Consider the following 21,730-nt stretch of genomic DNA (forward strand, 5'->3'; position numbering starts at 1 on the left):
CCCTGGATTGTCCGTGTGCTTTTCCCACCCCCGTTTTAGTATACCGCTGATTAAGAATTGTTGTATGATTTAAGATAGTCAAAGTTATTCCTTGTGTGTTAAATTTTAGTTCCCATTGGGAGACGTGCTAATGGTTTTTGTCTAAATTGATTCTTGCATTCTCTGGCCTAGAAATTCAGTTGCTTGCGCCACCAGTTTGCGCCCAAAGAGGCCACTCAGAGGCTTTAGCGCCACTGGCCACAACCACCGCGATATTTAGCGGGGCGCTAATGGCGGCATTAGCCTGTAGCGCTGCGCCGCCACCGATGACGTCATTGGTGTGCGCAGCGCCCTGCTACCGCCCCAAGCGCCATATTAGGTCGCAGCCGCCTCTTCCGCGCCGGCCGCAAATAGCGACCGGTACACAGGGGCCTACCTGTGGCGGTAGTGGGGCGAGTTAAGGTGGAGGTGCGGCCGGCCGGTTTTTCGGCGGCTGCCTGCCCGCACCTCCGTCCCCGGCCTCCTACAGCCCCCCCCCCCCCCCGCGGCATTGCCGGCTGTTTCCCGAGAGCCCGGCACTTCCCCTTGGTGCCGGGCTCATTTGCCGGCACTCGCGAGCAGGGATCGCGCTGTTGCAGGCACCTCCCCCTTAACAGTGGGAGGAAGGCCTGCAGTACCGCAGCCTGCCGTGCCGCAGCGGATGGCGCTGCGGCACTTTGCGCGCTGAAATTCAGTTTCAGCGCCCCAAGCGGGGCGCCTAAAGCCTTGTTTAGCGGCCGGCTTCCATTTGGGGTGCTGAAACTGAATATCCCGATGGCGCAAGTGGCTCCGCGCGCAGCAGTAATTCCGGCGCCCAGGCGAGCTTGGCGCCCCAAACTGAATTTTTAGCCCTCTGTGTTTATTCTCCTTGAAAATAAAGATATTTCTGATTTAAAACTTGCCTTGTCTCACCTGATCCATTTGTCTTCCGAGTCACAAGTTGGGCCACACATCAAGGTTGTCTGGCAATAAGCCCAGTGTCTAGAACCGGTGAGGGGGGAGTGCTTTGGAACCGCTCACGAGCAGTGCAAAATCAAAACTGATCTAGCACACCATAAGCTCGTTAAAACGACCCCTTACAAAGTTCAGCCATGATCCTATTGAATGGCGGAGCAGGCTCGAGGGGCCATATGGCTTACTCCTGCTCCTATTTCTTATCTTCTTAGGCTGCACATATTATAGCTTGCACCAAGTCCCGTTCACTCATCACCCCTGTGCCCGCTGACCTACATTGGCTCCCAGTCCCCCAACATCTCAATTTTTAAATTTTCATCCTCATGTTCAAATTTCTCTATTTACTAGCCACTCCCCATCTCAGTAAACTCCTCTAACCCTACAACTCTCTAGGATCTCTGTGTTCCTCCAACTCTGACCTCTTGAGTATCCCCACTTCGCTCATCCCACCATTGATAGCCGTGCCTTTAGCTATCTGGGCCCCAAGCTCTAGAATTCCTGCCACAAATCTCTCCACCTCTCTCTCCTCGATGCTCCTTAAAACCTTTGGGCTAGAAATTCATTATAGCCCAGGAATGGGTGGTATCTTTAGAAAAATTTGAGAATTAGTGGCAGGCGCTAATGCTTTGGACTGCATGCAAAATTTATTTTCAGTGCTCAAAAAAATTATTGGGGCGCTAAATCAAATCTTAAAGGCCTAGCTCAGTGGCATTACACTCAAAGGGTGGACCAATATCGGGTGCATTCTAATCTCAACTCATCATTGCCACATGCTTTTCCCAGTACATAAAGGGGTTCATTGATACTGCAGCACATCATTCTCAGCATTGTTGGCTGTGCAGCTGCCTCAGCAAGGAGAAGCACAACAAGGAGAAGCTCCCTGAGGATTGAAGCAGGTGTGCTCATGGCAGATCCACCTCAGTCAGGTGGTCAGGGTGATTGAATGCTTCAACAAATGCTACATACCACCATCTGTACCACAAGCTTCATACACTGCCCAAAGCACCACACCCCCAGCACTCACCCACAATAATCTCTACCTACCAACACCCGCATATCACGTCTTGCACACAATGACAGCACAAGGGTCATTAGTTATTAGAATGAATGTGATATGTGATATGTATAGGCATAAATTTATTAATGGAGTTTGCAATATTTTGTGGTCTCTCTCATTTCACCTTTGTGCCCAGGAGGATGCTGTGATATGGCATGACACAGGGATGGTATGATGGGCATGTGGTGAGCAAAAGGGATCTGGGGTTTAAGTGATTCTGCTGTGAGGCTGGAGGTCTGTTTGGGGGAGGTGGCAGAGTTCTGTGACCACCACCTTGGTGATGCGGAGCCGTCTAATACACTGCTCCTCGCTTAATTGAAGGTAGGAAAAGTGCTGTTGGAATACCGTCGGAGGGTAAAGCCTCCTGGTGAGAGCCCTGATGTCCCTTCTCATCCCTCTGCGCACATGTTCCCGTATTTCTGGCTGCCTACGCTCCCTCCGCCGTTGATCCTGGAGGGCGAGGCAGATCGGACCAGGAGAGCACCGAGGCCGGGTATAAAAGGAGGAGCGAGGCGAGGCTTACCAACTCAGCAGCGGGGAGAGAGGTAAAAAGTAATCAGAGTGTGACGTCACCAGGGAGCAGGTAAGTGATTGGTTGGTGAGTATTTCTCTATTTTTTAAACTTTAACTCTGTGGTTTATAGTTGCTAAGGTCTTTCTGGTGTAGCGGGGACTGTTGGTAAACCATACAAGTGCCCTAGAGTATATCTTTAACTGGTGGTATTGAATTAATTTAAATTAATTAAAGGGGTAAGTTATGCCAGGAGAGCCCAGCCCCGTGTTATGCTCCTCTTGATCTATGTGGGAATTCAGGGACACTGCCAGTGTCCCTAACGACCACATGTGCCAGAAATGCATCCAGCTGCAGCTACTAGCAGACCGCATGGAGGCGCTGGAGCTGCGGATGGATGGGCTTTGGAGCATTCACGATGCTGAGAGGGTCGTGGATTACACGTTTGCTGAGTTGGTCACGCTGTAGGGTAGGGCTGCACAGGCAGAAGGGAAATGGGTGACCATCAGGCAGAGCAGTAGAGGCAGGTAGGTAGTGCAGCGGACCCCTGTGGCCATCCCCCTTTCAAACAGGTATACCAATTTGGATACTGTTGAGGGGGATGACTTACCAGAGGAAGGCAGCAGCAGCCAACTTCCTGGCACCAGGGGTGCTTCTGCTGCTCAGGAAGGGAGGAAAAAGAGTGGGACAGCAATAGTGGTAGGGGATTCTATCGTAAGGGGAACAGATAGGTGTTTCTGTGGCCGTAGACGTGACTCCAGGATGGTTTGTTCCCTCCCTGGTGCCAGGGTCAAGGATGTCACTGAACGGCTGCAGGGCATTCTGAAGGGGGAGGGTGAACAGGCAGAGGTCGTGGTTCACATTGGGACCAATGACATAGGTAGGAAGAGGGATGAGGTCCTGCAGCAAGAATTTAGGCAGCTAGGTAGCAGATTAAAGAGTAGGACCTCAAAGGTTGTAATCTCTGGATTACTCCCGGTGCCACGTGCTAGTGAGTATAGGAATAGGAGGATAGAGCAGATGAATGCGTGGCTAAAGAGTTGGTGCAGGAGGGAGGGCTTTAGTTTCCAGGAGCACTGGGCCTGCTTCTGGGGAAGGTGGGACTTGTACAAGTCGGACGGGTTGTACCTGAACCAGAGCGGGACAAATATCCTTCCGGGGAGGTTTGCTAGCACTGTTCGGGGGTGTTTAAACTAAAATGGCAGGGGGTTGGGAACCTGAGCAAGGAGACAGAGGAAAGGGAAACGGGTAAAAGCAAAAGATAGGAAGCAGAAAAACAAAAGTGGCAGTCAGAGAAATCAACGGTTTAAATCAAACGTGGCCACAGTAAATAATAATTCTAATAGGTCTAAGAGCGTTAAAAAAACAAGCCTGAAGGCTTTGTGTCTTAATGCAAGGAGCATTTGTAATAAGGTGGATGAATTGGCAGCGCAAATAGAGGTAAACGAATATGATTTGGTTGGGATTACGGAAACATGGCTCAAGAATGGCCAAGACTAGGAACTCAACATCCAGGGGTATTCGATATTCAGGAAAGATAGGCAAAAAGGAAAGGGAGGTGGGGTAGCATTACTGGTTAAAGAAGGGATTAATACAATTGTAATGAAGGATATTAGCTCTGATGATGTGGAATCTGTATGGGTAGAATTGAGAAATACTAAGGGGCAGAAAACGTTCGTGGAAGTGGTATATAGACCTCCAAACAGTAAGGCGGAGGTTGGGGATGGCATTAAAAGGGAAATTAAAGAAGCGTGCAATAAGGGCACAGCAGTCATCATGGGTGACTTTAATCTACATATAGATTGGGCCAACCAAATTGGTAACAATACTGTGGAGGAGGAATTCCTGGAGAGTTTACGGAATGGTTTCCTGGACCAATATGTCGAGGAACCAACCAGAGATCAGGCCATCTTAGACTGGGTATTATGTAACAAGAAAGGATTAATTAGCAATCTTGTTGTACGAGGCCCCTTGGGTCGGAGCGATCATAATATGATCGAATTCTTCATTAAGGTGGAGAATGAAATAGTTGACTCAGAGACAAGGGTCCTCAATTTAAATAAAGGAAACTACGATGGTCTAAGGAGCGAGTTGGGTAGGATTGATTGGGGAATGGCACTCAAAGGGTTGACGGTGGATAGGCAATGGCAAACATTCAAAGGCCGAATGGATGAGCTACAGAATTTGTTCATCCCAGTTTGGCATAAAAATAAAACAAAAAAGGTGACTCAACCGTGGCTAACAAGGGAAATTAGGGATAGCATAAGATCAAAGGAGAGGACATATAAATTGGCTAGAAAAAGCAATAATCCTGAGGATTGGGAGCAGTTTAGGAGTCAACAAAGGAGGACAAAGGGATTAATTAAGAAAGGGAAAATAGAATATGAGAGTAAGCTTGCAGGGAACATAAAAACTGACTGTAAAAGCTTTTATAGATATGTGAAGAGAAAAAGATTGGTGAAGTCAAGCGTAGGTCCCTTACAGTCAGAATCAGGGGAATTTATAATGGGAAACAAGGAAATGGCAGACCAACTAAATACATACTTTGGTTCTGTCTTCACAAAGGAGGACACAAATAACCTCCCAGAGATGCCGGGGAACATAGGGTCTGATGAAAGGGAGGAACTGAAAGAAATCAGTATTTGTAGGGAAATGGTGTTAGGAAAATTGATGGGACTGAAGGCCGATAAATCCCCAGGGCCTGATGGTCTACATCCCAGGGTACTTAAGGAAGTGGCCCTAGAGATAGTAGATGCATTGCTGGTCATCTTCCAGAACTCGATTAAGACTCTGGAACGGTACCCATGGATTGGAGGGTAGCTAATGTTACCCCACTATTCAAAAAAGGTGGTAGAGAAAAAGCGGGGAATTATAGACCGGTAAGCCTGACATTGGTAGTGGGGAAAATGCTAGAGTCTATTATAAAAGATGTAATAGCAGAGCACTTGGAAAACAGTGACAGGATCGGACAAAGTCAACATGGATTTACAAAAGGTAAATCATGCTTGACTAATCTACTGGAATTTTTTGAGGCTGTAACTGGTAAAATAGATAAGGGAGAACCAGTGGATGTGGTGTATTTAGACTTTCAGAAGGCTTTCGATAAGGTCCCACATAAGAGATTAGCGTGCAAAATTAAGGCACATGGGATTGGGGGCAAGGTATTGACTTGGATAGAGAACTGGTTGGCGGACAGAAAGCAAAGTTGGAATAAACGGGTCGTTTTCCGAGTGGCAGGCAGTGACTAGTGGGGTACCGCAAGGATCGGTCCTAGGACCCCAGCTGTTCACAATATATATTAATGATCTGGACGAGGGAATTGGATGTAATATCTCCAAATTTGCAGACGACACAAAGCTGGGTGGGAGGGTAAGCTGTGAGGAGGATGTCATGAAACTCCAGTATGATTTGGACAGGTTGGGTGATTGGGCAGAAACATGGCAAATGCACTATAATGTGGATAAATGTGAGGTTATCCACTTTGGTGGCAAAAATAGGAAGGCAGATTATTATTTGAATGGCAATAGATTGAGAGAAGGGGAAGTGCAAAGAGACCTGGGTGTTATTGTGCACCAGTCGCTGAAGGTAAGCATGCAGGTGAGCAGGCGGTTAAGAAGGCAAATGGTATGTTGGCCTTCGTAGCAAGAGGGTTCGAGTACAGGAACAAGGATGTCTTGCTACAGTTGTACAGGGCCTTGGTGAGACCGCACCTTGAGTATTGTGTGCAGTTTTGGTCACCTTACCTGAGGAAGGACGTTCTTGCCATGGAGGGAGTGCAGCGAAGATTCACCAGGCTGATACCTGGGACGGCAGGAATGACGTATGAGGAGAGACTGTGTCGATTGGGCTTATACTCACTGGAGTTTAGAAGATTGAGAGGGGATCTCATCGAAACCTATAAAATTCTGTCAGGTCTGGACAGATTAGATGCAGGAAGGATGTTTCTGATGGCCGGGGAGTCCAGAACCAGGGGTCATAGTCTAAGGATAAGGGGTAAGCCATTTAGGACTGAAATGAGGAGGAATTTCTTCATCCAGAGAGTGGTGAACCTGTGGAATTCTCTGCCACAGAGGGCGGTGGAGGCCAGTTCATTAAATATATTCAAGAAAGAGTTGAATATATTTCTTGAGGCTAAAGGGATCAATGGATATGGGGAGAAGGCAGGGACAGGGTACTGAAATTGGATGATCAGCCATGATCTCATTGAATGGCGAAGCAGGCTCGAAGGGCCGAATGGCCTACTCCTGCTCCTATCTTCTATGTTTCTATGTTACGGCCCCCATTAATGTTGCCAAGTGTAGCAGTTTGAATATTTGAACAATAAATGTAGCCACTTTGCAGTTGCCAGAAGACAGCTGATAAAAAAGAAACTTGAAATTACTCATACAAACTGCTCCACTGGCTGAAACTGACAAGAAGCCACTGAAACTAACCTGCCCTGACAGCTGCGAGTGATTAATGCTGATGCCTTAAATAATGTCGCTGGAACCGGCTTCCATCAGCTGTGCGCCTGCTCTCCCTGTCGCTGTCTGGTTGAGACGCAAATGAATTTTCCAGATCGGGCAACCGGTGAGCATTGAAGTTCCCGGCGGCACCTCGTACCGGCGGCGCAATGGGGGGGGGCGGCTGATGTGCCGTGCGGCGCTGGATCCGCCTCACCCCAGCACTACTGCATCTGCGCCCTGTTACCGCCCTCTGCATGCGCTAACTGAACAAATTTTTCCTCCTATGTTTTTGACCAAGCTTTTGGTCACCTCTCCTAATGTCTCCTTCTTTGGCTCAGTGTCAATTTTTGTATGCTTACACTCCTGTGAAGTATCTTAGGACATGTTACTATGTTAAAAGGTGCTATATAAATGCAAGTTGTTGTTGTAAGTTGACATCTTATTCAAAAGTGCCTTCAACGATGCAGTACTCCCTCAGTGTCCCACAGAAATGCCATCTTGGATGATGTCATCTCAGAGATAAAAGTGCTACCAACTGAAGTAAACTGACATACATATGAACACGTTTACTATATGTAACACAGCTGTTCTTGGTATTACAATTACAACTGAGAGTGATACAGGCACATGTTAAGATACAATGTCAACTGTACCAAACTGGCATGACAGTCATAACATTGGCGGGGAAAGCAAACCAACATGAGGGATTCCGCATTCAGATAGGTGGGAAAACACTTCAAAGTACAAGAAACTCTCTTTTAACCGGCACCTAAAATATCCGGAAATCTCTTTTAACCGGCAAAATTCAGGAGTAGGTTCAGGTAAGTTTTACTATACATTAGTGGCCGTGTAACCGGGGTTCCTGGATCTGTGGCCGTGTAACCAGGGTTCCTGCACCTGTGGCCATGCAACAGGGACTCCTGGATCTGTGGCCGTGTAACCGGGACTCCTGCGCAAGGGCCGTGTAACCGGGTGTAGGATTCGCAAAATTGGATTTCATATTAATAAGGATCAATGGGCAGAAGAGGCCATGATTTTAAAGACTGTTTTAAAAGCCCAGAAAAGGGGCATACAAAATGGCCGCCGTATCATGTGACCAGCTTATTGGGACACTTTAAAATGGTCCCTGCACAACCTCAGACAACTATGTGGATTGAACCCATAGCAAGTTCTGGAAGCTGTTTTCTGAGAGAAAAAAAAAGCCAGACCCACAGGCATGCATATGGATTAGATGCTTGGAGACAGAGGCCATCTAAATGTTGACCCAGATGAAAGAGACAATAACATATTCATGAGGACAACACCAAGGGCTCGGTAACAGGATCAGCACGAAATTAACAACAATGAAAGCCATTTCAAACCAGAGATGGGCCTGTTACCAGCCACTTAAAATGATTTTAAATATAATAACTGCCCCGCTGTGCTCAAAGCCCACCAAAAGTTAAAACAAAGACTCACCTGATTTTGGGCGGGAAGTGAAGCCTCAGGAAGAAAGGTATAACTGAAGAGACTTTTCAGCAGTTGAGACAAGCAGAAGCACCGGGTTGGAAGCGACACTCGAGGCAAGCTGCACAAGCAGCTTGGAGGACACGGCAGTGGGACACGACTCGACAGGGGCAACGACCCCAGGGACAGCTTGGATGAGTTGAGACACAGGACCAGGACGCAGCACCCCGGAACGCAGCTTGAGAAGGAAGACACAGCTTGGGAGAAGACGTTGGAGGAAGCTTGAATCAACAAGCTCGGACAGTCACAAAGAGAGCGGAGAAAAAGGACAGTTTAAAATCGGACAGTCGTTGCAGCCCAGCAGCCTCGTTTTCAAAACCTTGCACTTCCTAGTGGGATTGGTGAGCATGTTTCTGGCCCTTCACAATCAGATCTAGTTAGGTTTAATAAGGGGGTGGATTTAAGGGTACAATTAACATGAGTTGTTGTCCCTCAATGTTCCATGTGTTTCTTTATTTCATGATGATCTTTGCAGAGTATGAGATGCCTATATTTGCCTTAGTTAGTATAATGTCGTTATGATTTGTTTGTATTTGTTTTTCCCTCCCATGTACCGTACTCTTGTCTTTGTTGCATTTGATTTGATATTTTTCCATTTGCAATAAAATTTCATTTTTATTCATCAAACTTGGTCTACAAGAGTCTTCTCTGCATTGCAGTTCCTGCGCCTAAGTCCAGATTATAGAATCTAAGGGGTGAGTGGGTCGAACCACTCAAAGTTTTACTGTGCAAGAGAGAGAGGCCTCTAGAGAGAGAAACCTCAGGGAAACCTCTCGAGGAAAACCCCTTACACGGGGCTCCTGCACCTGTGGCCGTGTATGGGGCTCTCGTACCTTGGTAAGTATACCTCACTGTAATCCAGACTTTTTGATCAACCGGCACCATGCCGGTCCCGTCGGTGCCGGATAAAAAAGAGTTTCCTGTATCTCAAACTTCATAATGCTAACATTCTATGGCCTATACTTTCCTGTACAATATTGTAACAGTTTTATAATGATACAACAGTAATTTTAAAAATTGGCACAGAATTTTAAGCTGCATAGCAAAGCTTGAAGACAGTTGTAACTTAAAGGGGAAAAAAAAAAATCATAGTATAACAAAATGCTGAAATTCCGGTGGCAAAACTCAGAACATTTTAACAGAAAAAATAAGAAAACCAAAAAGAATTGTTAAAAAAATAACTTCGCATTTTTAAGGGTGTAAAGAAAATCAAGGTTAAATATTAATTTATCTTGTGTTTTCTACCATATGTTGGGGAATATAGTAAATAATCAGAACCTTATTAATTGCATTACATAGAGAATACACATCAGAAACTCATGGTTTATGCAAAATAATTGGCCCATGCAAGTACCCCCTCCATTAACAGCACAAAAAAGGGCAGATTAATAATACGGCTGTGAGGGCACAGTAGGTGTACAGTGAATATCTGAACCATACAGACCAGAAAAATCCCAGATCTGGTCCCAGCTCTGTATCAAATTAGCTGATCTTAGTCCGTTGGCGGTCTTGAGTGCCTTGGTTTAGGAAATGGAAAATTGGCCAGGATTCCTGCTCATAATTGCTATCCAGTCAGCCTTGATTAAATGTGCATGTGTGTACGAAGACATGATCAGGCTCTGCTGTAATGCCCCTGGATTGAGTACTCTGTTGGCACTATGGCCGGAATTTTGCCAGCGCTCAGGGGGTGGATTTGGAGGTGGGACATCCGGTAAAATCACAAAGATTGACAGTGGGTCGGAAACCCGCTGTCAACCCACCTCCAATCAACCTTCCCAAGTGTCGGGTCCCCGATTTGCGCATGGATCCGACACATAGCGGCGGGAAGAGGATTACAGCCACTTAATTGCTTGTTAACAGGTTGTTAACAGGCAGTTAACAGGCTTTTTCCAATTTTGACACTTCTACTGTGGGCTTCCTGACATCCGGACACCACGCCAGGTAAGTATGGCATGTTGTGAGTCTGCTGTAATGTTTATGCATTGATGACAGAGGCAGAAGTGGTGTGAGGGATCCAGTGGTGCACTGGCGAGTTTCAGAGGTAAGAAAATGTTGGGAATTTCATTTTTAATGCATTTAGACTTTTCTGTAGGCAACAAGTTTTGAATTGTATGTGTAGTCCCACCTCATTGGGAGAACCTCTCTCACCAGTGACAGATCACTTCTGTAACCTCACCTGCAGCTGCCATCTGTTCTAGCCTAAGGAGGGAGTCACTGGAGAGCCTGGGTGCAAGAGCTCACCTGCGAACAGTGATCGTCAGTGTTTGCAGCACCTCAATGCTGTCAAACACTGAAAAATCAACTGTCAAAAAAAATTGTGTGTGGTCCCTTTAAGAAAACCGGCAAATGACGCGTCTTCAAATGACATCATCTGACACTGGCTTCCTCTTAATTGGCCAGCAAGCCCGCAGGGCGGGCTTAACATGGCCAACTGACGTAAAATTACGTCTGTGGACCAGATGTAGTTGGGGCGGGACTGGAACCCGGAAGGCAGCTGACCCGCTCCCAAGCCGCTTCGAAGCATAAAATCGCAGCCTATGGTCACATTAAACAGCAAAACTGCTCATCTTCCAGAAATCTACAAAGGTAACATTCAACTCAAAGACATTAGATTACATGGAAATTAAGTACTTTTATTTACAAAATGTATTTGTGTACCATCACCATCTACTAGTTGGCTTTTTGAACATGCGCATTTATCTTCAATGAATAGCTGTACAATCAAATCAATATATATATATCTATACACATACAGGTCCTATTGAAAGTAAAGACTAATCTTTTTGGTTATTCAGTGTCAACTGTACTAATATACTTACAGCAATATATATGTTATCAAGTAAACTAATTATACTGGCATTTTTAATGATACAGTTAAGATACATCCAAGCAATTAAATCTAACATAAAATTACTGCTGTTTAACCAGATTTTCCAATGAACGCAAAATGATTTAAGGCCTTTGTGAATTTGATTTTCCCCCATTTTAAATTAGACCCTAATTAAACTAAAAAAAACTCAAGTAGTTTAACAAAAAAAAACTACTGGTACAGTAAATCAAGTAATCAATCATCAACTATTTTAACTTCTCAAACATAAAATAAAGTCATTCAAAATCTTGCAATGCAAGAGGATAGAAAAGTGCAAGGAAACGCTTCATTTAAATTTTCTTGGTAAGCTATCAAGCCAGTGTCATGTATTCTTCTATACCACAGGTATTTGTGCTTTTAAAAAAAAGGCTTGTTTCAATTATAAAATATAATTTCTGTAGTGTGTTAGCCCAGATTTTCATCCACATAGCAAATTCCTGATCTTGGCCAGTTTGTCTTGGGACAAGGCATACTGAGTGAACTTGGAAAGCTGCACTTTTTGTATTGTGGGCACTGATGTCTACGTCATGCTCTACCTGTAACTTCAGCAGAAGCTGCAGAAACCTCAGAAAAATGCCGAGGATTTTGATGGCTCTTATGCTGAAGTTATGGTCGATGAGCTGGAGAACTACTTCAGAACTCATCCCATTTCTTTTTCTATTATATTAGAGGAAGTTTCTAGATTAAATGTGGACTTAGAATTTGTAATGGAAAAAGTTGGCAGGAAGTGCATACAGGCATAAGATTTGTATTACGTTATACAGATACGGTTACATGGTTTTGTTTTCTTTTTTGACAGACATGCATTTATTTTTGGTTAGCTTTCTTCTGTTTTATATATTTTTGCTTTTGCAATGTTCCAAATTTATCTCAGTCATGTTTCAGTTGAATGACATCCAATCATATATTGTGCTACCATATGGTATGCTCAAATCAACAACATCTTGCTGTTATGTTGAAATGTTAAAGTGTCCTAATCCAAATTGTACACTCCCGGGAGCCGCAAGCCTACATTTCGTTGTACTGCACTTGTGCACTAACAATGACAATAAAAGTTGATTTGATTTGATTTGATTATTCAGCGCCTTTAATGTAGAAAAAATCCCAAGGCACTTCAAAGATATAATCGGGCAAAAATGGACACAGAGACAAGAAACAGATATTAGGAAGGGTGATCAAAAGCTTGGCCAAAGAGGCGGAAAGAAACATGGAGACATAGGGGTTTAAGAGAAGGAATTCCAGAGCATTGGGCCTAGATGGCTGGTGACACGGCTGCCACTAGTGGAGCAAGAGGCTGGGGGGGATTGCACAAAAGGTCAAAGTCAGAGGAACGGAGAGTTCATGGAGGGTGGGGATGAGTATGGCTGGAGGTTTCAGAGATAGACCATGAATTACGGATGCAACAGGAAACATTATTTTTAATGTGTGCATATAAGTAGCCGCATTTCTGAAATTATTCAATAATATTACCTGATGAGGTTGCTTTGTTACTTTTATTGGTTTTATTTTCACTTTAAAAATCTTATGAGAATTGTATAGGTAGAATTGCAGAATGGTAATAATTTTATTTTAAATATCTATTATTTGTGTATTCTTTCTCATAAGCAGTTTGCAATGTGCCTTAACCCTCTTCATTTTACGGGAGATTTTTAATTTCCTTTTCCCTTCTTTTCTAAATATAAAAGATATCCCTTTTCGGACACCCCATTTCTCAGGTGGCAGAACAAGCAAATATGTGCTCTAAGAATTGTATCACAGCATCTTTGGGAACTATCCCTTTCTGTCTTTCATATAGAAACTTTACAAAAAATGAACAGTTTCAATATACCAGTACATTCACTGTTAGTTATATTAATCCTTTTTCTGTTGCAGTTTTGTGTGTAGAAATTTCAATATTATAATTCGAGAACATACTTTTATTTAGGTCTACTGTATTTGTGATAGCAATATAAAGTTTCAAGCCTTGTGTTGTGACTATTTGAAACATAGGGTTGCTAAAATTTGTTTTAAATGAGTTCTCTCGTGTCTGGAGCTATTCCTGTTCAATTAATCAAGTTTTCAAAATAATTAAGGAACTTGGGGTTGTAAATTTTGAGGTAATCCCTTCACTGTAACCAAGCTGAAATTTTCAAAATTATAATGGGAATTGGTAAAGTTGATTACTGCAAATTGTTCATTATCACAAAGGACTGGATTTTCCAAGCCCCGAGGGGGCGGGCACGGAGGCGGGACAGCCGGTAAATTAGGAGAAAGTGGGGGTGGATGGCAAACCCGCCCCCATCCCTCCTCCGTGCCCTTTTAACAGGAGGCGGGAAGATGTGCTGCTTCGGATCCCGTCTCCTGGAGGCGGGAAAGGCATTTAATCCTTTTAACTGCCTGTTAACAGGCAGAAAAAAGGATTAATGCCATTTTACCTTCACAGGTGAAGGCTTTCCGATCTCGGAGAACCCCGCCAGGTTGGAGGAGACGTGAAGGAGGTCTGCGGGGGTCGGAGGCACCTGGAAGTAAGATGTAGAGGTGAGTGATGGGTGCAAGTGTGGAGTGGTAAATATGTAAGGTGAGTGATAAGTTTAAAAAAATGATCACTTACCTTGTTTTCTTCCTACAGCCTTCAGCCGCACTGGATCGGGAGAGCCGACATCCTCCTTGTCAATTTCACAGACTGGCTGTTGGAACCTCCAACCAACAGCCATGTGAAATTTACAAAGTTGAAAGGTTTGATGAGTCCTGAACACAAGAACTCATCAAACTAAAGAGAATGTCAGTGTTTTCCTCTGTCAGTGACTTCCTCCCTAATTGGCCTGCTGAGCCCTCAGGGCGGGCTTAACAAGGTCAATCAAGGGAAAATCTCTGGTTGGTCAGGCGAGGATGGAGGCGGAGCACAAACGACAAGCAGCAGTCCCGCCTCCAACTTGTCTCCATTCACAAAATCCAGCCCAAAGGGTTCAAATACCAGGGAATATAAATTAAAGATTAGGGAGTCTGGAATAAAAAGGGAAGTCAGGCAGAAAAAGAGACTTGTGGAATAAATTACCAGGGAAGGCCATTGAAGTGGACTGTGTAAATAGATTCAAGAGATAATGGGGGAGAAATTGGGTGAGTAGCGCCACCTGTTAGCGCCTAAAGAGGCAGTCAGTGGCTGTAGCGCCACTGGCTGCGTCTCCCGCGATATTCAGTAGGGGCGCTAATGGTGGCGTTAGGCATTTGCGCTGCGCCGCTACCGATGACGTCATCGGTGTGCACAGCACCCCATTCGTGCCCCGTTCGCGATATTTGGTAGCGAACGCCGCAGTTGCGCCGCTCGCTACCCACGCCCGGTTCACGGGGCCTTACTGTGCCGGCAGCGGCGCAAGTTAAGGTGGAGGTGCGGGGCGGCCGCTTTTTCGGCGGCCGCCTGCCAGCACCTCCGTCCCCGGCCTCCTAAACCTCCCCCCCCCCCGCGGCATTGCCGGCTGTTTCCCGAGAGCCCGGCACTTCTCCTTGGTGCCGGGCTCATTTGCCGGCACTCGCGAGCGGGGATCGCGCTGTTGCAGGCACCTCCCCCTTAACAGTGGGAGGAAGGCCTGCAGTACCGCAGCGTGCCGTGCCGCAGCGTGTGGCGCTGCGGCACGTTGCGCTGCGATAATCAGTTTCAGCGCCCTAAGAGGGACGCGGAGCGCCTCGAGCCTTGCCCCGTGTCCCTCGAGGGGCACTGAAACTGAATTTCTGGCGATCGGTATCACTCCGATCGCTGCGCTAAATCCTGCGCTCAGTGGACTTTTGCGCCACTTTGGCGCCCCAACCCAATTTCTAGGCCAATATCTGGAGACAGAAAGGTTGCTGTCATATTCATTTAGCTATGTTTGATTATTTGTTACTTGCATGCTATATTTTTTATTGAGTGTGCTTTACTAGTTTTTGAGCTGTGGCAAGTTGTGTGGTCATCAATCTCTTGTGTTGTTTGAAGTAGCTGGTCTTTGTCTGGTGTAAAATCCATTCAGTAGCAAATCAATATCTAATGTGAAATTAACTAAAGGATCTTTAGTTCAGAGTGACGAGATATTTTGTGCTGTGCTGTTTTCTTCCAGAGTGTTCCATTTTACCTTTCCCTTTTAATTTTCTTCCCTCTTCTGAATAAGTGAGGATCGGATTCCACTTCGGTCGTATTTTTATTAGTTATTGTGGCTAATGTTCCAGCACTGGTCCCTTGTTGTTTGTGATCTACATAAATGATTTGGATGAGAATGTAAAAGGGATGATCAGTAAGTTTGCAGATGACACGAAAATTGGTGGGGTGGTAAATTGCGAGGAGGAAAGCCTCAGGCTACAGGACGATATAGACGGGTTGGTCAGATGGGCGGAAAAGTGGCAAATGGAATTTAACCCTGAAAAGTGCGAGGTGATGCATTTTGGACGGACAAATAAGGCAAGGGAATACACAATGAGTGGTAGGACCCTAGGAAGTACAGAGGGTCAGAGGGACCTCGGTGTACATGTACATAGATCTCTGAAGGCAGCGGAACAAGTAGATAAGGTGGTTAAAAAGGCATATGGGATACTTGCCTTCATTAGCCGAAGCATAGAATATAAGAGCAGGGAGGTTATGATGGAGCTGTACAAAACGCTGGTGAGGCCACAGCTGGAGTATTGTGTGCAGTTCTGGTCGCCTCACTATAGGAAGGATGTGATTGCTTTGGAGAGGGTGCAGAGAAGATTCACCAGGATGTTACCTGGGATGGAGCGCCTCAGCTATGAAGAAAGACTAAACAGGCTGGGGTTGTTTTCCTTGGAGCAAAGAAGGCTGAGGGGGGACCTGACTGAGGTGTACAAAATGATGAGGGGCATAGATAGGGTAGACAAAGAGGAACTTTTCCCCTTAGTAGGGGGGTCAATAACAAGGGGGCATAGATTCAGGGTAAGGGGCAGGAGATTTAGAGGGGATTTGAGGAGGAACTTTTTCACCCAGAGGGTGGTTGGAATGTGGAACTCAATGCCTAAAAGGGTGGTAGAGGCAGGAACCCTCACAACATTCAAGAAGCATTTGGATGAGCACTTGAAATGCCATTGCATACAAGGCTATGGACCAAATGCTGGAAAATGGGATTAGACTGGACAGGGATGGATGGGCGGCGCAGACACGATGGGCCGAAGGGCCTCTTTCTGTGCTGTAAAACTCTATGACTCTATGACACTGCAAGCTGCAGCAGTAACTGAAATTTTAAATTTAGTGCATTCAAAGCTGAGAGCAAGTGTGTCTGGTACGTGGGACTCTAATTACATAACAGCTGCTTTGTTACAAAAATAACTCATTAGGAATGAATCAGATTAGTCTAGTTGCACACCTGCGTATTTAAAAACAGAACAGATGCCAAGGAATATCTGAACACCAAAAGTATTCATCTCAGTTGTAATTTAAAAAAAAATGTTTATGCAGTGTGAGATTGGTCTCTTGAAAATATCAGGCTTTCTGCAGCTCTTTGCTCAAGATGTTCTCTATAGCTATATACGGAACGGGATGTTTCAGCCCCTGGAATCATTTCACTTTTGACATACATCCAATATTATGGAATTTGAATGTTGATATTATTTTCCAAACTTAGTCTGACTTCAACTGCATAGATATTTAGTGTACACTAATACATGAAAAATGGATGATTTGCTATCACTGATATAAAAAAATTCCATGTGAATATCAAGAGCTTACCACACTGCAGAATTGAACCTCAGATACCCCATAAACCATACAGTACATACATTTTGTAGGACTATTTACCATCACACATACAAATACAAATTCATCTTCATATCCCTTAGTATAATCATCCTTAGTTCTTATGAGCGGTTCTACGATGCCCATGCTGTTAAATGTTTCATACCTTCATCATCTTCCTGTGTTTTCTTCTTAGTTTTAACTAGAAAGGAGAAAGTTATACAAATATTTCAATATGCTTGATAAATTGACTTTTTTCACACGGAAAGAGTACAATCTATCTATATCTATAAAAGACCTCTTCTGTCTGTCTGTTCTCTATACACGCAAAAGTTATAGAGCGTACCTACACGTGTGTTACATCAAAAGAAAGCTTACGATTCCGGACCGGTCATAGGCGTATTTACGTTTCGGTGAGACAAAATTTGTGCCCACGGTATCCCAAAAACGTTCAAAATTCCGCTCATTATCCCCTCATTAGCATTGAGTGACTGTGATGTCGAAGAGCTGCTATGATGTCAGAGCAGTTTTTGTGCTGTCATAAAGAAATCAATGCTTTCACTGTGCCCAGCCTACTCAGCTGGGGTGACTCGGGCCGGGCCTCTTCCTCTCTTCTCTCTCTCTCTCCCTCTCTCCTCCAGACTCTCCCTCCTCCAGTCTCGCTCTCTCTCCCCATCTCCCCAGTCTCTCTCTCTCTCTCCCCATCTCTCTCTCCCCCCTCAGTCGCTCTCTCTCTCTCCCAGTCTCTCTCTCTCTCTCCCAGTCTCTCTCTCTCCCAGTCTCTCTCTCTCTCCCAGTCTCTCTCTCTCTCCCAGTCTCTCCCTCCTCCCAGTCTCTCCCTCCCCCCCACTCTCTCCCTCTCCCCCCAGTCAAATTTTTTTCAAATTCAAATGCTTTATTGGCACGATAGTTTACAGGGAACCATATTGCCAAGCTTACATAAAAAAAAGTACAGGTTTCTAACATTCTGTAGGTGTCAAACAATTTTGACCTTCGTTGGGTACAGACAGTATTAATTTAAACAGTCGTTGACCCTCGTTGGATACATTCAGTATTAAATTAAACAGTCGTTGGGTACATTCGGTATTGATTTAAACATTTTTAGAGTATATATGCTATGGGTGTGCTCGTTTGTCACCCACTGTTCCTCAGGTTGTGACATGTTGTTACATATTGGGCACCAAGATACGGTCTGTCTCCTTCCCCAGGACTATTCTTAATTTTGACAGGTCATCCAATTCTTTGAAATCTGGGGTTGTAAGGCTGAGCTTGTCAAAAGGCTGAGTCTCTCTCTCTCCCCCACTCTCTCCCTCTCCCTCCACTCTCTCCCTCTCCCCCCAAGTCTCTCTCTCTCTTTCTCTCCCCATCTCTCTCTCTCTCCCCTCAGTCTCTCTCTCTCTCCCCCTATCTCCCCAGTCTCTCTCTCTCTCCACAGTCTCTCTCCCTTCCCCGTCTTTCTCTCTCTCTCTCCCCCCCCCAGTCTCTCTCTCTCTATCTCCCCATTCTCTCTCTCTCTCTCCCCAGTCTCTCTCCTCTCTTCCTCAGTCTCTCTACTCTCTCTCTCCCCCCATCTCTCTCTCTCTCCCCCGTCTCTCTCTCTCTCTCCCCCTCAGTCGCTCTCTCTCCCCCCTCAGTCTCTCTCTCTCTCTCTCTCCCCAGTCTCTCTCTCTCCCCCAGTCTCTCCCTCTCTCTCCCCGTCTCTCTCTCCCCCCTCAGTCGCTCTCTCTCTCTCCATCTCCCCATTCTCTCTCTCTCTCTCCCCAGTCTCTCTCTTCTCTCCCCCCCGTCTCTCTACTCTCTCTCTCCCATGTCTCTCTCGCTCTACCCCAGTCTCTCTCTCTCTTCCCCTCAGTCTCTCTCTCTCTACCCCAGTCTCTCTCTCTCTTCCCCTCAGTCGCTCTCTCTCCCCCCCCCTCAGTCTCTCTCTCTGTCTCCCCAGTCTCTCTCTCCCTCTCTCTATCTTCCCATCTCTCTCTATCTCTCACTCACTCTCTCCCCCAGTCTCTCTACTCTTTCTCTCTCTCCTTCCCTCTCTCTCTCTCTCTCTCCTTCCCTCTCTCTCTCTCTCTCCTTCCCTCTCTCTCTCTCTCCTTCCCTCTCTCTCTCTCCTTTCCTCTCTCTCTCTCCTTCCCTCTCTCTCTCTCTCTCCTTCCCTCTCTCTCTCTCTCTCCTTCCCTCTCTCTCTCCTTCCCTCTCTCTCTCTCTCCTTCCCTCTCTCTCTCTCTCCTTCCCTCTCTCTCTCTCTCCTTCCCTCTCTCTCTCTCTCTCCTTCCCTCTCCTTCCCTCTCTCTCTCTCTCCTTCCCTCTCTCTCTCTCTCTCTCCTTCCCTCTCGCTCTCTCTCTCTCTCCTTCTCTCGTTCTCTCTCTCCTTCTCTCTCTCTGTCTCTCTCTCCTTCCCTCTCTCTGTCTCTCTCCTTCCCTCTCTCTGACTCTCTCTCCTTCCCTCTCTCTCCTTCCCTCTCTCTCCTTCCCTCTCTCTGTCTCTCTCTCCTTCCCTCTCTGTCTCTCTCTCTCCTTCCCTCTCTCTGTCTCTCTCTCTCCTTCCCTCTCTGTCTCTCTCTCTCCTTCCCTCTCTCTGTCTCTCTCTCTCCTTCCCTCTCTCTGTCTCTCTCTCCTTCCCTCTCTCTCCTTCCCTCTCTGTCTCTCTCTCCTTCCCTCTCTCTCCTTCCCTCTCTCTCCTTCCCTCTCTCTCCTTCCCTCTCTCTGTCTCTCTCTCTCCTTCCCTCTCTCTGTCTCTCTCTCCTTCCCTCTCTGTCTCTCTCTCCTTCCCTCTCTCTCCTTCCCTCTCCTTCCCTCTCTCTCCTTCCCTCTCTGTCTCTCTCCTTCCCTCTCCCTCTCTCTCGTCTCTCTCTCCTTCCCTCTCTCTCCTTCCCTCTCTGTCTCTCTCTCCTTCCCTCTCTCTGTCTCTCTCTCCTTCCCTCTCTCTGTCTCTCTCTCCTTCCCTCTCTCTGTCTCTCTCTCCTTCCCTCTCTCTGTCTCTCTCTCCTTCCCTCTCTCTGTCTCTCTCTCCTTCCCTCTCTCTGTCTCTCTCTCCTTCCCTCTCTCTGTCTCTCTCTCCTTCCCTCTCTCTGTCTCTCTCTCCTTCCCTCTCTCTGTCTCTCTCTCCTTCCCTCTCTCTGTCTCTCTCTCCTTCCCTCTCTCTGTCTCTCTCTCCTTCCCTCTCTCTGTCTCTCTCTCCTTCCCTCTCTCTGTCTCTCTCTCCTTCCCTCTCTCTGTCTCTCTCTCCTTCCCTCTCTCTGTCTCTCTCTCCTTCCCTCTCTCTCCTTCCCTTTCTCTCCTTCCCTCTCTCCTTCCCTTTCTCTCCTTCCCTCTCTCTCTCGTCTCCCCCCAGTCTTTCTCTCTCTCTTGCATCGCGGGGGGCGTTTCATTCCATGTGTGGGCGGGCCTAATACTCAGAATCACAGAAACCCCACAGTGCAGATGGAGGCCATTTCGGCCCATCGAGCCTGCACCGACACATATCCCACCCGATCCCCGTAACCACTACACCAACACATATCCCACCCTATCCCTATAACCCCACGTATTTAATCCCCCTAACACTAAGGGTCAATTTATCATAGCCAATCAACCTAACCCGCACATCTTTGGACTGTGGGAGGAAACCGGAGCACCCGGAGAAAACCCACGCAAACATGGGGAGAATGTGCAAACTCCACACAGACAGTCGCCCGGGGTCGGATTCGAACCAGAGTCTCTGGCACTGTGAGGCAACAGTGCTAACCACTATGCCACCGTGCTGCAGCCTCCCGAAACGTCGCGGCCATTTTTTCAATACCGACAGCGACAGCACCAGCACAACAAACCCCCACAGTGCGGCTCCGGCACAGTATCCCGCTCCCGGCCCGCCGGAGTGGGAGCTGACTTGGGGACACTCGGGCCGGGCCTCACAACCGCTCGGCCCGAGACACAGAGCGGGGGAGCGGCAGCGGCCGGCCGTAAACCGCGCGGCCCTGTAAACTGCCGTTTTACAAAAAAGCCGTGGCAACGCCGGGCCCCCCCCCAGCTAGTCTATCTCTATATATATATATAAGACCTCTTCTGTCTGTCTGTCCGTCCGTTCTCTATACGTTTGAAAGTTATAGAGCGTACCGACGCGTGCGTCACGTCAAAAGAAAGCTTACGATTACGGACCGGTCATAGGCGTATTTACGTTTCGGCCGGACAAAGATCGTGCCCCGCGGTATCCAAAAAACGTTCAACATTCCGCTCATTAGCATCTCATTAGCGACCGTGTGACATCGAGGTCGACCAATCGTACGGCGGGTTCCTGGCGCGTGCCATCCTACAGTTGAGTGTTGAGTGACTTGACGATTGACCAATCCTACGCTTCGGTGACCTGACGGTCGACCAATCGGTGCGTGTGTGGGTGGGCCTTATCGTTCTGAACCAAGGTGAGTGGCCGCCATCTTGATTTTTCACGATTTTTTTCCCCACACTTTCTGTGTGTTAGGGAACTAAGGTAAATATTTGAATTATGTGTTAGGGAATGAAATAACAATTTATTTGAGTTTTAAATTGTGTTTAGCAACAGTAGGAAATGAAGTGATCCCCTAACTGCCGCCGTCCCCCCCCCCCTCCTCCTCACCCTCGCGCAGGGGGGACTCGGGGCTGCTCTCCAGGCCCGCTGCAGGCAGGCCTGAAGCTCAAAAAATTTATCTCTCTCTTCCCTCTCTCTCCTT

At 46.6% G+C, this 21,730-nt stretch overlaps 1 protein-coding gene across 1 annotated transcript in view; it reads right to left on the reverse strand.

The window, feature by feature from the left end:
* Nucleotides 1–11,102: 11,102 nt before the first annotated feature.
* The window catches only part of LOC147114805 (charged multivesicular body protein 4b-like), a 41,787-nt gene continuing 31,159 nt past the window's right edge, over nt 11,103–21,730 (reverse strand). Inside the window, exons 5-6 of the mRNA XM_085992766.1 lie at nt 17,215–17,250; nt 11,103–15,559 (exon numbers count right to left, since the gene is read on the reverse strand). Of these exons, the coding sequence (XP_085848892.1) occupies nt 15,438–15,559; nt 17,215–17,250 (158 nt within the window). The 3' untranslated portion in view covers nt 11,103–15,437. The remainder of the gene's footprint in view (nt 15,560–17,214; nt 17,251–21,730) is intronic.

Source organism: Somniosus microcephalus, chromosome 7 (genome assembly GCF_052327205.1).
Source record: "Somniosus microcephalus isolate GS21.2 chromosome 7, FLI_Smic_1.0, whole genome shotgun sequence".
In the NCBI taxonomy this organism is placed as follows: Eukaryota; Metazoa; Chordata; class Chondrichthyes; order Squaliformes; family Somniosidae; genus Somniosus; species Somniosus microcephalus.